Source organism: Ischnura elegans, chromosome 7, assembly GCF_921293095.1.
Source record: "Ischnura elegans chromosome 7, ioIscEleg1.1, whole genome shotgun sequence".
Classification (NCBI taxonomy): Eukaryota; Metazoa; Arthropoda; class Insecta; order Odonata; family Coenagrionidae; genus Ischnura; species Ischnura elegans.
In genome coordinates, this window is record NC_060252.1 from 65,797,218 (window position 1) to 65,817,019 (window position 19,802).

The following is a 19,802-nucleotide window of genomic DNA, read 5'->3' on the forward strand; positions in this document are numbered from 1 at the left end:
TTTGGCATCTACAAAGGTGTGAAGGGGTTAACAGCAGAGAATTATATGGATGGCTACCGTCAGTCAGTGTTTAAATTAAATGGATAAATAATAGCCCATACCTTTCAATGTGAATCGTGGTTACAAGGTTTAAAAAAATGTAATCCCCTCAGGTGAAAATAATGGATATTTGATCGGTGGGCTCTGACAACCGGAAACGGGAACTGCTTTTCGCCGAATGTCAATGTTCGTTGAAGGAGTGCATTTCGTAATATAGCGTGGATCCGAAGTTATGGTGTGGACCTCAGCGCGAGAATGGGTTTGTGAAGTGTCTGTGTTTGTTACGCGACATGGCTTAAAATATCAACCAGCATTGAGTCTCGAGGCATGTTTGGCCGCTTTGAAACCTACATGCACAAAATACATTATTTTTCTAGCCCTTTCACTGTATAAAATTCTGAGAAAATGGTGGATAGGTTCATTTTATGGGACGTGTGAAGAAAAATTATACAATATCGAAGATATTGTAATACACAGAACTCATTTTGTACTTAGCGTTTGAGATAAAATTCCTAAATGGTGAATTCTCTCTTTTTATTATAGAGTTAAAACCTTATCAACCAAAAGTTACGAGGCATGGGCATACCTGAAGACGTGGACTGAAGTAGAAATGGTTTTACTTTATGTTTCAGGAGGAACCTGCAATATTTCAAAATGGGTTGGATCGCGCAGTCGTATTCTCACTCAAAGCTCTCGTTTGATCAAGTTCAGAGATAAATTGTTTCAGACAATTATAATCGCACATTTTCGTCCAAATCGTAATTTTTCCCTGCCCAAAGCGGCTATTTTGATGGACCAAAAATCAGACACCTTACACAGGATGTTGCTTTTGTCGAGTCAATGAATGAGATTGAAAAAAAAACAGTGGGCTGTCGTTTTTTGAGGTAGTGAAACATTTTCTGGGTAATAACAAAAGTGAGAATTATCTCGATAGGTAAAGTATATGCTCAGTAACTTCAAATAAGTTGCATGTAATATGAGCATAAAAGTTCACTACCCACACAGCCACTGTTTTCCTGAAAATTTAGGAGGCATAAGTGGAGAACAAGGTGAAACATTTCCTCAGGGTATCAAAACAATGGAAGATCGCAACGAAGGAAGAGGGGAAGATCATATGATGGCAGGTTACTGCTGGTGCTTAAAACGAGGCTATTAGAATAAGGCGCACTCAAGAAAATCGCGCATAAGAAGCTTCCGAAGTGTTCATTGACGTTTTTGACTTCTTATCTTTTCAAGGTGTTTTATTTCAGTAAATAATGTTAGTATTTGCGTTCTATTGTATTTTAAAACTCCATTATTATTGCAGGCGATTTAACAGCTCTATGAATAAATAAAGTCATGATATCTTGTGGGTTTTATCATTAATATGATATTCTCATATAGAAGATTTTTTTGCGCAATTAACAACATGTCCCAATGTTGAAAACTAGAGCTGATAGGAAAACACTAATGTCATACTTGGATTCAGCACCCCACTTTTACTTGAAATCAGCTTTAAAAGTTCTGGCACCAAAACCACTGTAGGCCTGTGGAATGTTTGCGTTACCATAATCAGTAACCAAGGTGTTGCGACCTCATGTTTACGGACAATATATGCTTTATGATGACACACTTATGAGAATCGCGTTCACGTGGTGAAGAGATTATTGAAAAAATTAACGCTTAACTTTGGAAAAATATTTCTCGTAAACATATCGCATTACTAAAAAGTAAAAATCCGAAGATCCGCGCGTGATGGAGTGGAATTTTTCCATACTGAAATAAAAATTATATTATAAAATTATTCGGACCTAGGTTTCGATGTTGATACATAGAAATTTATTTATTTTAGTTATCGTTATTATGTAGTTTATATATCTATCTATAGTATCGCTTACCACCTCCTGAAGTATTGCGGATTCCTCCAGAAAAACTCTGTATTATTATAATTGTACCAGGCGGATACGTCTTTAAGAACACCATGCGATATTTATACAGCGTTCGGTTAAGCAGAATGAAAGAAGTGGAGTCCTCGATTACGGAAATGGTGAAACTCTCCAATTTCATCTGCGGAAATACGAAGCTCGTCTATCATACGAAATGACAGCTGTGAGTGGTCCGAGGTATTATATCGCCCTGAGCTGCGGGTGCCATCATTATCCCCTTGGCTAAATATTGAGGTGCGGGCGAGGGCGACGCCCAAGACAGGCGCCAATCGCCACTGGCGCCCCAGATATTTGTCGACTTATAAACCCCCCAGGGGGTGGCAGAAACGGCCCTGGGCAATATAAACAGTGTCGATGAGGAAACTCTTCATTGAAACGCTCACGTATGAATAACGCTGCCTTGTGGCCGTGAGGACGGGCTATTGAAAAATTCATATCTTAACTAAGGAAAAATTATTGTCGTTAGTTTATCACATTGATAAAAAGTGTTCTCTATTAAGAGCGGCCACATTATTTTTGCTTGTGAAGAAACCGCAAACAATGCAAAATAATTTTATTTAAATCGTTAATTAGTGAGAATAATTGTTAAGGAAATATTCAAGGAATATAAATACTTTGATAAATTAGTTAAGGGCTATAAATGATTAGGATAATTTGGGCAGGTATACCACGTTGAATACTAGTATTTGATCGTGAAGAATTCATCCATCTAAAATAAGAGGACATATTTGTATGAATGTACGGGGAATACATTGCGTGATTTTCTCTAGAAAGCTAAATTTTCAATTCAGAACATATTTTAGAAGTGGATTCGAATGTGCATATTCCAACTGACATCATGAAATAATTATAACTGAAGTATTTATTACGCCAGTAAATTGTATTTGTACCAGTAAAGCCATTTGCGACGACTCATAAGTATAATTATTTTATTATAGTATCTTTGTGAATTTATATCCAAAACAGACCGGCCACATTATTTTTACTTATTAAAAATCCATAATTCATACAAACAAAGCAAAATAATTTGATTTTAATCATCACATAGAATCGAGAATAACTGTTACTGAAGTTTTCAAGGAATATAATTACTTTTATAAATTAGTTAAGGGTTATAAATAATGCAGATAATATTGGCAGGTATTCCAAGTGGCATACTAATGTAATACTACTGGAATATGGTAAAAAAAAAGCTGCCCGCGTATACCACACATTTCCTGCTGATGTCATTGTTGTTTGTGGGAACTCAAACTCAGGAGAAGCAAAATTTAATGTATTACGCATTTTTAGAGTAAACATACCTATTACCACAGTTCAGTGAATAATTTACAGTGACGGTTGATCTTGGAAGATCGTTGAAAGTTATTTCTGGGACGCAGGAAAAGTTTTGCGGAAACCTGCTTCTAACCAAGAACGAACTTGGGATTGTTGAACAGTGATAATGTAAACATACTCCTGGTTGTTGTTTACTCCTGCTCTCATGGCTTCATATTTACTAGGCGATGTTTGCTTATACTAGACGATACCTCCGTTATACAAGCTACGTCTGGGTAAACTATTAATTAAGGGCCGTGTTCAATGAAAATGCTAAGCTTTGTGTACCATGATGTGGTTTCAGTTTTTGCTTCTTAAGATAACTTTTACTTAAGAAAGAGATTCAAGTTTTTTTTAACGTACCTATGGCTGAATAAATTGACTTTCTCTCTCTTTGTGTGGATTTTCTTTTGTGTTCCGTATTTTTCTGGAACTCCGATTGTTACCTGAAAAATCTCATATTGACCTCTGTCATTAACTTTTGCAGATCTTCTTGATAGCCTTAGACGGTAAAAATATAAAGCAACATCATGTAATTAGCATTCTATTTGGAATGAGGACTGTAGATTCTACCCCTTTTGTTAATAGTCAAAAATCATTCCATTTTTGTTTTCCTAATGTGTGGAATAAAAGGTACTTTATTTACCTAGAAAGAAAGAGAACTTGAATGATTATAAATAGATGAGTTGCTTTATAATTTAATGCCGTTGTCGTTCGAATTGTGTTGCGTGCTGAATGTTTGTATTAACAAATATTCCTTATTTATTTGTTTTTTTTAAGTATCTAAATTGAGGTAATGAAATATACACAGGACGTCTTCCTGTTTTTTACTAGCAGGATATAGGCCCGATTTCTTTCATCGAATCGTTTAATTCCTCCTCACCCGCTCGTCTGAATACCTGTCTCTCTACAAGGGTTTCCGTAGCACGCAAGGTTAAATGATTCATAGGGAATGAAACTACCAGGTTTCATTCACCCTGTATTGGCGGTGAAAAAAGGGTGCTTACTCTCGTATCCGTCTTCCCCTGTGCAAGATGCGCGTCGGCTGAGCCCTGCAGCCGTATGAATACGTCTTGCGAGGTTTGCTTTATTCTACAACCTACTCGGGAAAAATATCTTCCAAATTCAGATATTTTTAAGCTGGTCGTTGGGAGAACTGTTTCCTTTGAGTTTTCTGTGAATATGAGGGTAGAAATAATTGGAATAGGATTACGGATTTATAATATATATATTATATTAAATTTTTAGAGCTATGTTATTAGTTACAGACAACTTGACGGATTGGGTAATTTGATCTGTCCTCCGTTGGCATAGAAGGAATGCTACCTATTTTGAATTTTTAATTTCCAACTCAATTATTTTAGATTTAACAAATTCTCAATTTAAAATAAGCAAAAAATAGCTGTATTTTGGCAATGATTTTACGTGCCACCTTTTAAGCTCATTTTAATTTTTGTGAGAGAGCATTCCCTTTCCTCTGTTGAAATTAACTACGCTGTACGTAAAACTACTGTTGGAGAGTGATCTGATAAGCGATTTTTCGTAATGAAGTAAGCATTATTTTTTGTCCCTACTCCTGTAGATGTCGCATTGAAATTTTAATAATAATTAAATATTAATTATACATGTATAATGAACGCTTACTCTTGTCAAATAGCGAAAATTGTGCTGAGAAAAAAAAACTCTTATTCAAAAGAATATCCGAATACTTATTTCAGCTTGAAGCTTCATGGGTTAATTTGATTCACTGGGAATTCATTGTTCGTTTAGAGGAGTGCTTTTCGGTTTTTTTGTGGCCGAAATGTTTCAATGGGTAAACTATCAATAAAGGACCGTGTTAAATGAAGCGACACAATCCCCTGGGAGACCCGGGAAAAGTAGGCGCTGCCCTAGCTCTGTTTCGGCCTGATTAATTCGCCTTATCTTCTTCAACTTTTGGTATCGCTCGACTGAACTCAGTCCTGATAATTGGTTCCGACTATCTACAGTTCTCTATTTGCCGTCTACTGAAACTTATCTTGAACGCCAAAGGATGAATTAATCGACAATCTTTCGGAGTGAAGGAAAAACTTATAGAACAGGAATTAGCTGGCTAAAATTTGTGAATTTTTACTTTTCAACGTTTCCTTTTAACATTTGCGAATTTTATGACCTGCACTACTGATAGTGATATACTGTTTTGTGTTCTCTAAGATATTATTTAAACTAATTTATGAAATCGTTGATATTTTCGATAAAATCGCCATGGAAAGGTATCTATCGACATATCTGAGAATCCTTGCTTTGTATGTTGGTAAAACATATTAATGAACATTAGTAAAGTGTCTACATCATACGTCAGTGACTATACAAACTTTGTTTACGTGAAGCATTCGGAAATACCGCGTCCACTTCAGGTGCTAGTTCTAAAATATATATTATAGGGTGAGAAAAATTAAAGCACAGAGAAATTAAGAAACAAACTTTCTTTGGTGATGGCAGGCTCGATGTGCAAGCAATCTTAAAGTGTTAGAAAATAGTATAACTGATACATCTTACAGAAGTGCACAGTATACCACAGTAGCGGAGGATTACGTCACCCGCCAAGCTACTCTACCAGTAGACTCCCGCATAGTGAGGAACGGCTCGAATGTTTTACCCTCTAGTAATGGGTCGAAAAGTTGATCGTAATGAATTGTTTTAACCTTAATTAGTGGTTTAAAAAGTTTGGTACAACGATCTCTTTTTATCCTCTTTTAGTGGGGCGAATCATCTAATAATATTAGGAGTTTTATGCCGTTCCGAAATGAATAGGAACCACGGGATATAAAAGCTATTTTATTCCGGTGCAGCTTCTGAAAAACAAAAAAGATTTCGTTTTTTCTCGGCGTATCGTATTAATAAATGATTCTTGGGTTTCTAGCCGAGTGAGAAAAGTTTTGGCTGACGTTTCAATGGAACACTATTCCATCGTCCTGATAACTGCTCCGAGTGTTCCATTGAAACGACAGCCAAAAATTTCTGGAAAACTGTTTAGAAATATTTATCAGTTACTCATTGAATTAGGTAGCAATATACGTTGGTATACAGTGGCGTAACTAGGAATATACTTTGGGGGCCTGAGGGGACGACCCCCCCAGGCAACGAGTTGTACTGGAAAATTTAAAAAAATTACATGCCCGGAAATACATTTTACATCATTTTTGCATTCAAAATTTAACTTTTAGCTGGTGCAGTTATTATTTGTCAAAACTGGACAATAGTTTTGGATATTTGTTTTACTTCTCTGAGGTGTTGGGGGGGCATCAATCCCCCTCATCCCCCCCCCCCCATAGTTACACCACTGTTGGTATAGATACGTTGATGACTTCTTACGCGGTGTATTTAGGTGGTAAAGAAAGAATGGTAATGCTCACTATTAAATTCGTACAGCTATCAATAATTGACACTTTGTTGCTTCCACAATATATTTTTTTTAAATAAAAATATTTTGATCGGTTTCGGCTGTTACACCATTATCAAGTACAGAAAATAACTATAATAATAAAAAATAATTAGGATATTTTCTGTTCTTGATAATGGTGTAACAGCCGAAACCGCTCAGAGTATTTTTATTTTTTTAATATATTGTGGAAGAAACTAAGTGTCTGTTATTGATAGCATGGAGCCCTTTCGCCACGAACAAACTTCAAGTTTCGAATTAAATTCTCACAGCCTGGAGTTAGAACTTATTTTCACTGTAGACATATATATATTTACTGCCTCCTGTTCTTTGCTGTAGTCTCGTTAAGAAATTCTGGACTTACAATGCTGCTTCAGATTGAGTCGCCTGTAGTGTATATTTTTGTATGATGATTTGAGTCTCCTTTCAGCGTCGTTTTTGCACCAGGTGATACGTTTGGAAACCTAATGTTAATTGTCACAGTCCACTTTTTGAGCCGGCTTTTGAATGCATGAAAATGCTAAGATATGCTCTCTAGCAATTGTAGCAATTAGATGGCACTTACCCCAGCTTTCATGAGGATCAGCAGCGTGACGAGCATCCCACAGGTCGGCATCCTCCGTAGATAGCGGCCTCCAGTGGCTCCACCGCTGGCGGGACTCCTCTGTGGCCTAGTCCCTCCCGATGACACCACAGGTCCCGGGAGGCCGATTCGATCCGCAACACTCGACGGCGCGGGAAAGGCTTCGGACGATCCTACTAAAGGCTTTGGCGACATCTTCCCAATGTACGTTTAACACACTTCACTCGAATCGGAGTACAAAAATAACCCTTGAAATCAATAAATAAATATGTTGTACTTTTGCGTTGGCCACTCTGATGGGGTCAATGTGATAAATCCTATTTTTCCATTCGGAAATTTCAGTCTTGATTCGTGTATTTGATGTGTATGGTGAAACTGCACACACTGTTTTGTGATTTAATTATTATTTAATAATTATTGTTTCCGTTGCTGAAGAGTTTTATAGTCTCGCGGATTATGTAGGCGATATTTCCATCAAACTGTGCGTTTGGATTGAATGGCTTTCCTTTCTGTGTCTATTTTGATTCCAGTCTTATTAGGAGTCTACGAGAGGTAGTTGTGTTGTAGTCCTGCTGTTCGCGAGCCGAGAGTGCCTGACTACACCGCGATTGTTAGCTCCGCTACGAGGAGGCATCACTCCCATAATATGACGTCGGGCACCTCTCACACGATCTTATAGTCTTTGTTAACGCGCGACTGATAACGCGCGGGAAAATAAAACCAATTTCGATCCCGCTAGATACCCTCCTCCCCCCCACCCCTTCTCTCGCGGTTTTCTGATACCGTCACCTTGGTCACTAGGTATCACAACACCAATCGATCCCTTCCCCACAACCTCCCTCTTGCGTCCTATCCTATGCACGGGTCGGGGAAATCCTTCCTTCGCTATTTACTCTTCTTCTTTTTATTTATCCCGCAGAGTGTTTGCACGATCGCCCGTTTCGATTCCTTTCGATACTCAAAGTCTTCGAGCGATCCAAACACGTTCGGGGCAGGCGATTGGTTCGGGGGTAAACGATACTTGCGTACACTCTGGGCTAGCGTCGACGATTCCCCTCCGTAAATGTCGTACTCTCTCGGTGTTGGTCGTAGTGGATATATTGGACGATATTCTTTTATTTTCTCCGATCTGCTTCCTCCCAAATTGAATTTGTCGTGATTGGAAAATGTTTGGGTCAGGTTCGGTGGGTAGAAGAAAAAGTGATGTTATTATTGTTATTGTTATTTTTTTTTAACCCTTGGCCGATATCACGCGGAACTAATCCGTCTTCTTTCTCTCTCTTCCTTTCCGGTCCGGGATGAGATCTTTCCCTGAAATTGGTATCCACTCCTACTGGGTTTCCACGTATTTGATCAGTGTCTCATTCTCGTTCTTTTATTTTGTGCACCCTTTTGTTTCTCCTTGAATTCAATTTATAATATGTCAACTCTTTTCGTGGAAATCTCTCTCTTTCTAAGGAAATCTATTCATTTATTGCCTTTTCTACGCTGATGTCGAGGGGAAAGTCCTTCTGTCACGCCTTTCACTCAAAACACCTTGAAGAAACTGTTCATAATGTGTGCTTTACTTCCCGTATGTTAATGGATTGATACGCGGTTTTATCCTCTTCTCAAGTCCTCTTAAAACCGCTGTTTGGCTCCAACCAATGTTAGGACCAACAGAAGGTATTTTTGCGTATTTTGGTGATAAAGAAAGAATTGTAATTCTCACTGTTATATTATCACAGCCTAGCATTCGAACTTGTTTTCACTGTAATCATATATTTACTGGCTCCTGATCGCTGCTGTAATCTCGTAAAGAAATATATTATGGACTTAAAACACTGCTTCCAATTGAATCACCTGTACTTTTTTTGTTTAAAGATCTGAGTCTCCTTTTAATCTTGTTTATTATGCTAGTTGATACTTTTTAAAATCTATGGTTGCTTGTCACAGTCCTCTTTTTTTAGCCCCTTTTGGAATGCATTTAAAGATATTCTCACTAGCACGAAAATGAATTCGGGTAAGTGACAGTGGGAAGCAAAAAACAAATGTACACAGACTTACACTTGGACTTTTATTCACTGACAGCGCTAAACAACTTTTTAGAAGTGAAGAGGACACACTAGTGAAATGGCAAAAACTTTGGGATTATCAATTTTGGGTAGGCAATCACTTGGATTAGTTGGGGAAAGAGAGATTGTGAGTATCTGTATTTTCGATAAGCTTCTGTGTTGTAGATTGCGAAAAAAACATGCAGTTGGGGATATTTTTGTTAACTTCTCTGAGAGAGAGATGTGACGAGGGAGAAAAAAAATCTTCTTTTGAAAACTCTAACGCACACAAATTCTTTCTCCCAAGTTCCTTCGAAACGTGTTTCTGGCCCGTATCCTTCTTTAGCACAACGCTCCCACTGTTTCTGAAGAAAATACTCTACGTTCACGGGAAATTCTTGGCAGAATAAAATTCTCGGCCCGATATAAAAATAACTCTCCCAATCTTCCCGCGGTACGATGAACCCACAACTTTTTTTTGGCTCCAACTCTTCACTAAATTTTTTTCGCACTAAGGATCCGCGGAAAAAAGACGTATTTCCTCCGTCAGAGAAAATATATATAACGCGTAACTTTATTCGGGTAAATCAGAGATGCATCTCCCCTATTATAAACGCAACGAACCCCGTGAGTGCTCTAGGAAGAGGTCTTGTGTTTCGGAAGTTTACAGGCGAGACTATTAAATATCGCTGTTTTGGTCGTGATGTGGTTTTTTATAAGGGGACTCTGAGCGCCTCCACTTTGTCCGGCGAACTGCTCCGTGTGGTTCCGGGGCGGGAAACAATTTAATAACAAACCCCGAAATAGTTTATTGGGTTTGCATCTTTCCGTTCATCAAGAAGCACACATTCAATCACACGGCAGAGGTGAAAAAGCACCCAGACGCGCACATCATCACACGAATCACCCACAAAATTCAATCCACGTCTTTCAACCCCTTTCGAGACGTTACAAAAAGGGTTCCTTTGGTCCATCCAATCCTTCACACCCCCTTATATCCTTTCACCTGCAGCAAACACTCTCGACCGGAGCGCAAACACAGCACATCAGGGAAAGGGATTTCTTTTTTTTTCACTATCCCACGTCCTGTAGCACTTCCATCGCGAAGCTGATGAGTCGGTCAAGAGATGTTTGGTTCGCTTCTCCTCCCGGTGGCTTCCTCCTCACTCTCCGCTATCTCCACCAGCACTGGTCGCTTCACGGCCCTTTCTTTCCGCTATACCTCCCGTCGCAGTGAGGAACACCGGAGTGCCCTCCCCCCCACCACCACCACCCTTGCCCACCTCTGGCTTCCCCCACTCCTCCTCCCTCTCTTCCCCTCCACCTCCACCCACTCCCCCGTATGGGAACCGGCGAGGACTCCTCGAAGAGCATGCACCTAAAGCCAAGGGGAAAGGATACACTAGAGAGGACCACAATCAGAATGTAATTCAGTTGATAGGGCGCCAAGGTTACAATGTATAAAATCGTTTCAGGCTTGATTTGGTGGAAGTTCGCTTCAATACAACCCTCAACAACCGACCATTGTTTCAACATGGTTTTCCTTGAAAATGACATGATATGTTAAAACCTTGGTCGGTAGTTGAATGTTGCATTAAAGAGTGGTAATTGCCATTTGAAGTTTTTATCATGGATAAACGTGTGAACCTTGCGAAATTGGATTTGAGCGTCGTTTGCACCACCGAAAACAGCAGTATTGGCCTTTAACATCGGGGATTCGTTCGCAAGCAACACTCAAACGTACACGAGCATCCATGCCCGGGATAGAGGAAAATTACCCCGGCGGGACATGAACCCGTGACCTTCGGTTCTGCAGGCGAGACCCGCCGCCACCGAGGCCGGCAAATATATTGGCCGGCCGGGGCCTTCTTTTTAATATATCTGGAGAACTGGCTAGTCAAATAGTCGTCATTATGACATAAAATACTGCATTATGCAATTACAGATCTACAGTCTCTTTTCTTTGGAAATTCACGCCCTTCCTTTTTTACTGGCCTGATGCGGCTGCCCGAGAAACTGGTTTGCATTTTCAAATTCAAATTTCAAGTGCATAAAACGTTCAGCTATTATTGTATACCTCATTTTGTGCTTATTTGTGAGTTTAGTCTGCGGTTAATAAATTTACCCAGGCAGACGCGGATCCAGGATAGGGACAAGTGGGGGTGGGGGGGCTTGGGGTCTTTCCTCTCCTGTTTATATTCGACAACTGTACAAAATTACCATTTAATCTTGTGTAAATTGGATAACCAAACGGTGGCTATAGGCCTCTAGATCCGCAGCTGTGCCATGGCGATGCAAAATCTGTCAATGATTATTCGAATTCAAAATTTATTCCGGTTATTTCCTTTAATGAAAACAAACATTAGATAACCATTTAGCATCTCCGTCTCATTAAATTTCTTCAAAAACATCTCGAAAAGAAAATAAAATCCTAATAATTTGCTGACTTGCGCCAGCGTAATGTTAGTTTCTTGCTGTGGAACATTGATTAGCTTGAAACTTGTAAATGGGCATCGAGATGATTCGAACTTTCAACGACCAGTATCGTCGCCTTTTCTAACCCAGAGGTGCTTCTGGGTTAGAAAAGACTTTTCATTTTAAAAATGTGAGAAATTCTACTCGATCATAATTGTTGTGGCAGCTGTATATTTCGCCACTAAACTTAACAGCACAAGAGAAAACTCAGTGTAAATATTTCATGAATAGAGTTGAAAATTTATACATTTTTACAATGTTACTTAGAAGCAATATGGGGTTATAATGGGTTAAATTTCATCAAATATATCTAAAAATGGAGAAAAATTGTCCAGACTTTTCTGACTTACGGTAGCTTAATGTTTTTATGTTGCTTAAGAACCTTGATTAGCTTGAAACTTGAAAATGCGCATCATGTTGCGCCCTTCAGCGCCCACTATCCTCGTTAAGCACTGTGTCTACATCACCTCCTTTGCGTCTTCTTTTCGGAGTAGTAACGTTCACGCCGCCTTCTCTCTTCCAAGCAACCAGAGGTCCCTTCGTCTCTCAATAATGGTTCCCCCCTCATTCTCCCTTCCAAGGAAAACACACAGTCCTCCGTCACACCTGCGCAACCCTCTCTTGCGTCTAAAGGGAGAGAGGTGTCAATTTACCCTCGCTCAAGAGAGCTCGGACCCTTATTTCTCCTTCTCGAATCGAAGAGACTCCTTACCTCCCTTCCACAGTAATGCACTCACCCTTCCAAGCGATACGTCTCATCGAGTGTCCTCCTTCCTTGTCCTGTGTTCAGCGGACGTATTATTACACCCACTGTACGGCGCACCCCTTTCCGCACACACTGGGCCCTCAAGAATATTTCCCCTTTTTCCGCGTCAGCCGCCCCTTCACGATTCGTCCCACTCCTTATCTTTTCTCCAGAATGAGTTCGGCTTCAGTTCCTTCCTCTGTCCATCCAAGGCCATCGTAATCGCTTTATACTGACGCTTTGTAGAAAGCAATCTATCGAGAAAGAATCTCTCTGGTGTGAAATTAACATCCACTTTGAAATACCTTCTCTTGAAAAGTTCTATAATTTACTCCCTGAGCTGATATCTCAAAAATTACTTTTTCTCAATTCTTTGCACTTTTTTGGTATTATTGTGATCATTTATTTTATGCTGTTTTGTATTGAGTGCAAACTTCTATCATTCCTTTTTCCAATGTTGATGACATCATGTATTGATTTAATAATATACGCAAGATTTTTACTAATTTGATATACATCACCTCAATGGGAAAAGTGCATTTTTATCCACATTTTATAGTTTTTGTTAATGGATAATCATCTGCAGTTAAATTTAATTACGTCTCTGCATGATATTTAGATAATTTGTAGTTCGTAACGAGCTATAAGATCTATTCCTCTATTGATGTTCAGATAATATGTAGTTCTTAACGAGTTATAGATCTACTCCTCTATTTCACCATCTGAATTATAATCAGTTTTTGTTTTGAGATGAAATATAAATCCTAGGGCAATATTTTCTTTTCCAACTCATCCATCCAACCAGTTTCTTCGCGGGGAAGTGGCTTTAGTCGTACTGCTAGCGGATGAGGAACAGAGAATAAATCGCCATTTAGGGTGTTATTGTATTTTTTCGATGAAGGAGGAAGTAAGGGTTTTTTGCCGGTTGGGAATATTACTTCGTCCCCTTTCCAATATCGCCGCCCTTTCTTGTCTTGTGTCAATTAAGTCCAGCCTTCCGCGTTTACCCTCCAATGCCTCTGCTCCCTCATCATTGTTACAAATTAGTTTCCTACTAACCTGAAAGGACCTAAAAATAGATCTCTATATATCCTCTTAACAGAAGGGTATTTCATTTCACTTATTTTTGTTTGGTCGCGTCCGTGCGCGTGGAAATATCATCTCGAGAGGTACAATTTTCATCCAATAATTTTCTTTATCATATCTTCATCACGTTGCTGTCGTTAAATCCTTGGTCACAGCATCTGATTTTGGCTTAACTTGACGATATTATGGAGTTGAAAATAACAAAAGAACGTCCGTTGGTTCGCAACACCTTAAATTGTGGTAACTCAACTTAAGATATTAGTTAGTTGGGAAAAGCTCAAAGCTTTCTGGAAATCAATCAATAGCAAGGGTGACAGTTTTGCCGATTGAAAGGCATAGTGTATCGTAGTACTAAAAAATCGATTTCACGATTTATGAACGGCTTGAGCACTGGTTGAAGGAATAGGTCATAAATTGAAATGGGTGGTATTAATTTAAATTACTTCAAGTTTTTAATGGCATTAATTTTTCTCTTTTTTATGCAACCTCTTTACTTCTTCTGTTCATCATGTACTGAAATTATGGTCCCTTTTTTACTCATTTTGTAAACAGGGTATAGCCAGTTCCGTATCATCGTGAACCAGTCTCGTAAATGTTATAGGAAAATATCTAAAAGCAGTAGCCCAAAAAGATTCACACCCTTGTTGATAATTTAAGTTGCTTCTAAAAAGTGAAAGGGCATTAATTATACTTCATGCTCCCACTTCTGTTCGTCACGTACTGATATATATTGGTACTTTTCTTACTCCATTTCTAAAAAGGGGAGAGCCAGTCTCGTATTATTGTAAACCGGACTCGTAAAAATTTTAGAATAACATGTAAAAGTAGTAACACCATTAGATTTTTGTTTAAAATCCGATTTTAGTGATCGTCTTTTTTCCTCACTCATCCGAAATCCACGATTTCATTCGTCTATCTCGCTTCCCTCCGTTTGCGTAGAATATCTTTAGGCTAGTGTTTGTGTATTTGTTCCGACGAACTTTTTCCCTGAAGGACATCTTCTCGCTGATCGATCACTTCTGCCTATGGTCCTCGTTTTTCCTATGCTACCCTCGCTAACCTCTCTAACGTCTCTCTTATTTACAAAACAAACACACACTTTTAGAGCCCTTGAGATTTTTTATCGCGCGGTCTTTATTTATAATCTATTTGAGCCGAACTTTACTCATCGAAACGCAGGGATATCTCCATCGTATTTCCCCTCTTTTGCTATTTTTATCTTTTGCGTTATATCCTTTGCGTTCTTCTAGAAAAATATGCAAACTTTTGATCGCCCTAACGATTTTTATCTTACCATCTTGTTTACCCTCTGAAGGGTTTAAATTTTACCGCCTCTTCGTCGAATTTTTTTATTGTAATTTTTTTTCCTTTAACTCCTTCATCATTGATCACCAGGTTTCGGCCACGGATCCAACGCCGCAATTTTTTTTCTCTCATATGAAACTATGGGAGATAATGCTCTCACGTCAATGGCCGCGCCAGAGGTGCGTTTCCAAGTGCTGTATCGGTTAGTGCAAAACTCAACCCTACCAGATAGTTTACAAAATATCTAAAGTTAATTGGCGCATGTGTTTGCGTTGGCGGTTTTAAAATGTTGTTTGTGCGAAAGGGAAACTTGAAACTAATAAGTTTTAACAGAATATTGCAGATGATGCAGCCGAATGAATATGAGGTGGTGAGAAGCCAAGGGGTACAAGTGATTTTATTTCTACAGAGAGTTAGGTACAGAAATTGATTGAAGAACTAACAATAAGTATATAAAAACTTGGTTGTCAAGGAATACGAGTGAGTCTTTGTTGTGTGTTGACATCGAGTGCAAAATCAAATGCTCTTCTAAATATCTAGCTGATCTCATTTGTTTTTTTTGCCAAATTTCTGTGTCTAACTCTTTATTGAACAAAAAAATCACTTGTATCCCTTCAAGGTGGGATACAGGATTTTTTCAGGGGGAAGGGGCACAAGGGTATCACAGGCGAACGGCCTTGTCATATTTGGGATTAAAAATTACATTAAACAATTACAGTACAAAATATACTCTTCATTTTAATATAAAAGTTATTAATATGTGAATATTAATAATTTTTATATTAAAATATAAAATTTATTTATTGTTTGTATTATAAATCTCATCTATTTTTAAGCGTCTCGGGGTGGGGGGGGGGGCGTGCCCCCCCCCCCCCTAAATCCGCCTTTGTACCCCTTGACTTCTCCGCATTCATATATGAGAACCATGCACACGCACTACCTCTGCAGATGCGAGTCTTGCCTTTCGTATCTCATTTTATTTTTTAAATTAGGTTTTAAACGTATAAATATCCCCTGGGATTATTTTCGTTCGGCCCCACCCTCGACTCATTTCACCTCGCCGTGAGATGTATTTCTCCCCTTTCCCTCTTTTATTTTCCCGAATCACGTGACTATCCTCCCCCGCCCCTCCTCTACGTCCCTCTTCTTCCAGAGTACCCTCCCTCGGCCAGTCAGCCGGCGCAGGTGCAGGGCCCTACCCATGGCACTGCCGTCTGCCGCCACACCTAGCCCCCGGCGGCGAACAGTCCCCGTGCCGGAGCAGATGAAAGACTCTACCCCGGTGAATTTCGTTCGAACGTTCTTATTTTTTTCTTGTTTCGGGGCCCGGGCGGCATAGTTTCTGTGTGGCGTCCACCTTGCGTCGGGGTTTTCTTCCTACCGTCCGCTAAAAGGTACAGTTTTCAAGCTCTATAGGTACTGAGTAAATATGAAAAACTGGGGTAATCGCCGACTGCGAATCGGACCTGCTATCGGCGCAAAAGAGGTAGAACGCCCAACTTTAAGCATGTGTATGGAATTCTGACGAAGCTCCATAGGGTCGTGCAATATATCGTTTTATTCATTGTTTAATTGGCTACAAAAATGGATCATTAAGGAGAGTGAACATTTTTAACTTCTACGGTCGAAAGAGTGAATAAAAACACGCGAAAAACTATGAGAACGGTGAAACGATCGTCTTCTTCATCTCGTCACGGGCAAAGTATTTGATTGGTGCACTTCATTGTTTTTTTTAAAGATAGTACGACATCTTCTCATTACAAATTTTTTTTTTTCAAATTTATTTTACCCATTCCTTAATTTTTTTAAATGGCCTAAAGGTAGATTTCAATTTCCGAGGTGTAGAAAACTCCACGAGTATAGAGGTTACGTATGCTATAAGGAAAATATATATTTCCAAACTTTTCAAGCAAGGAAATGTTGATATTGTTCCTCCTACTTGAAATAAACCACAAATACGAAAATCGCCATTTAGGTAGTGTGCATTGCCGCGGGGCGATTTTCGTTCTACCTTTTTTGCGCCGATAGTAGATTGATATGACGAAATCCGAGATCATTTAATAGGTCTTATTGCCTCTTCCGACGTTTAGGCCCTTGACACGGGGAAGTCATTCCGCGGGTTAGCTTTGAAAACATTTTTGAAATTGCGAGAATGCGAGCTCGAAATTAGAGCGGGGGCTATTCTCCCATCTCACATCCATGCATTCTCACTTGCGTTCTAGCGATTCACCGCTTCACAGGACGCAATTTTGACTGCGCCTTCGTACATAGGTCAGATTGCGCACTGACATGCCCCGTATGAAACGGCCTTTAGAGGTTGTTTAAATGCCTTATAGAATGATATAGTGTTTAGTGTCCAAAAATTGGTCAGACTAAAAAAAATTTGTGGAACATACAATATTAGTGCATCTGTGATTTTGCTTCCTATTACACTGTTTCACCATATGTCACCATCCACCCTAATGTCGCTTGTTTACATGCTGTTTATTTCAATTCGAAGGTTATTACCATCGTATTTAATATTCACTTACGAGGAAGGAAAAGTATGTGCTTATTCAAAAAATAATCGAACTGAAAGTAGGTATTTTATGTACTAACTTTTTCCATTTCCCACCAGAATACCGAAATCGGAAGTTTCATTGTTAGTCTCAGATTTTGTTTACTTCACAGCCACTTTGCACAGTCTTTGTTTTATTCATTCTGGGACTCAGAATGATGCTCAAATCATCCGGTGGCTCGAGTCAGGTTATAGAATTTGCGGATGATGCGTGATAATACTTCCTTCCAAATTGTTCACTATCCACCTTGCTCTGGGTTGCTTCCAAACGAGACGTTGTTTAAACTTTGTGATGTGAGGTGTCGGATATAATTGCTCTACGCAACTTCCTCTTTTCCTGTGTCTCTACGGTCCTGGAATACTGCAGCCAAATCTGGTCTTAATTAAAGCTCCTGGAACGCCCCTTCATTTTTTTTCCTTTCCGTTGTCCGCTACCGCCACAAATCTTATTACAACCTCTCCCTCAATAAGATTAGATCCTCCCTTGGTATCTCAAATTTAGCTGATCGCCGTGTCCTCAATGGCCGGAGACTCTTCTTAAATATTATTGACGGCAAGTACAGATCATCTGACCTTATTTCTCTTTTCCCTCATCGTGATCCTTCGCGCACGACGAGGTCGAGTTTTCATTGGTTCACCTCCCCTTTCTGTCTCTAAACGCTCTTTGCTATTCAAGCTTCCTTCTTCCATTAACTCCTATTCCAAATGTGTTCCAGATTTTGATCCTTTTTTACATCCCTCATCCATTTTGCACCTTCTATATCGTAATTCTCCCCCTATTCCTCGCACCACCCGATGAAGTCTACCATTCTTTGTTATTTATATGTAAATACTGCTGAATACTATTTTGTTCGTTGTTGGTTACTTTTTGCTTACTACTAGTAAATTATTCACTTATTATTCTCTGTCCTCTGTAATTGGCCTCGTGCTGTTTTTGGACTGAATTAAATAAATAAATACACGTTAGGCACTTGTAGTTGCATCATAGTTGGTGACCGATACCTGCCAAACTTCAAAACTGGCCTGATGAGAGTTGAATAAGAGATCCAATCATGGAACACCGGCCTTCGGATATCTGTCTTTGGTGTACTTTGATCTGTCTGCTTCGATGCTATAAGTTTGTCACGATGCTGCGATTCCTTTTCGTATCATGCAGACGATTGTCATTCATGAAACTCGATAAAAGAAATTTAACTTTTCCGGGAAATGAACTTTCTTGCCGCGTGGTTCAGCTTTTATCCCGACGCGTCGCGACGTTTCGCGACCCCTACTGGTCGCATCGCGCGCGCCAAGTCCCGCATTTTTTTTCTTTTATCGACAATGGACCGCGAAAGCCTCAATGAAGAAATTAGGAAACTCGGTTCAAAATTTTTATTTCGGCGCGTTTTAATTTCGGTGAAAATTTGGCGTACATCCTCGGTACTGCGGTCGCGATATCTACAGCGGCGAATCCCTCAGCACAGGGGGCGATCGTAGTCGGCGCACTTGTCCCCTGCGTTTTCCGCCTAAGTACACATTTTCGGTCCCCTCCCCTCCGCCCCCACCTTTCCTTCCCCTCCTTTCCTTCCCCTCCACGCTCTCACCCCCCTTACCCTCTCTTTCACTCCCCTTTACCGCTCGAGCGACAGCTGTTCGCCTTGCTCCCTCCCCTCTCCCCCTCCAGTATCCGCCAGCTCCTCTGGTCTCCTCTCCTGAGCTCCACTACGTCTTCTCATTCAATAATGAAAAAAATAATTACGAAGCGATCTCGTGTCAGCATGTGGGCTTCCTCGAAGGAGCCAAAAAAGTGGCCAAAACACTGTCCTCCTCGGAGAAGGGGTTTCGATTTTGTTTTGTTTCGGAGATGATGTGTTTGTATACGGCATGGTCCTTATATGAAGACCTTGGTTTACGGTTTGGTATGTCGGATTGTGTAAGTAGAATTTGGATAAAAAGGATTTTCCCCCTTTTATCTGTAACGAACTACCATCAAGGGTTAAATATTTCATTTATTGATTACATTCAATTCCTGAATGAGTGCTATTTGAGATGTTATTTGCCTCAGGTTTGTATCGCTGGAGTCTAACACATGGAATATTGTTCACTGTAATTATTTACTCTCTCTCATTCATTAAAAATGATCAATGTAGTTTTCTTGAGCTATCCGTTTTTGTATAAAAGATACAGTGTCCGGCGTGATGCAGTGGAAATCTTTGATATTCAGCTTATTAAAACAACTTGTCTGTTTCCACACTATTTTACTTTTACCGACCATGGTTTCGGCAGCTTGTGCCATTTTATTTTTACTGACCATGGTTTCGGCAGCTTGTGCCATTGTCA

The 19,802-nt window shown here is 39.6% G+C and overlaps 2 protein-coding genes across 6 annotated transcripts in view; one reads left to right on the forward strand and one right to left on the reverse strand.

Annotated features, from left to right (window-relative positions):
* Positions 1–10,491, reverse strand: part of LOC124162990 — a 171,588-nt gene extending 161,097 nt beyond the window's left edge. The window contains exon 1 of the mRNA XM_046539772.1: positions 7,265–10,491. Within this exon, the coding sequence (XP_046395728.1) occupies positions 7,265–7,477 (213 nt within the window). The 5' untranslated portion in view covers positions 7,478–10,491. The remainder of the gene's footprint in view (positions 1–7,264) is intronic.
* LOC124161995 overlaps positions 1–19,802 on the forward strand; it is a 317,004-nt gene that overhangs the window by 220,663 nt on the left and 76,539 nt on the right. Inside the window, exon 1 of one of the 5 annotated variants that reach the window (XM_046538306.1) lies at positions 16,128–16,320. The exons of the other annotated variants lie outside the window; for them this stretch is intronic. The gene's annotated coding sequence lies outside the window, so the exon portion shown is untranslated. Of the gene's footprint in view, positions 1–16,127; positions 16,321–19,802 lie in introns of those variants that run through there. 5 annotated transcript variants of the gene reach the window in all.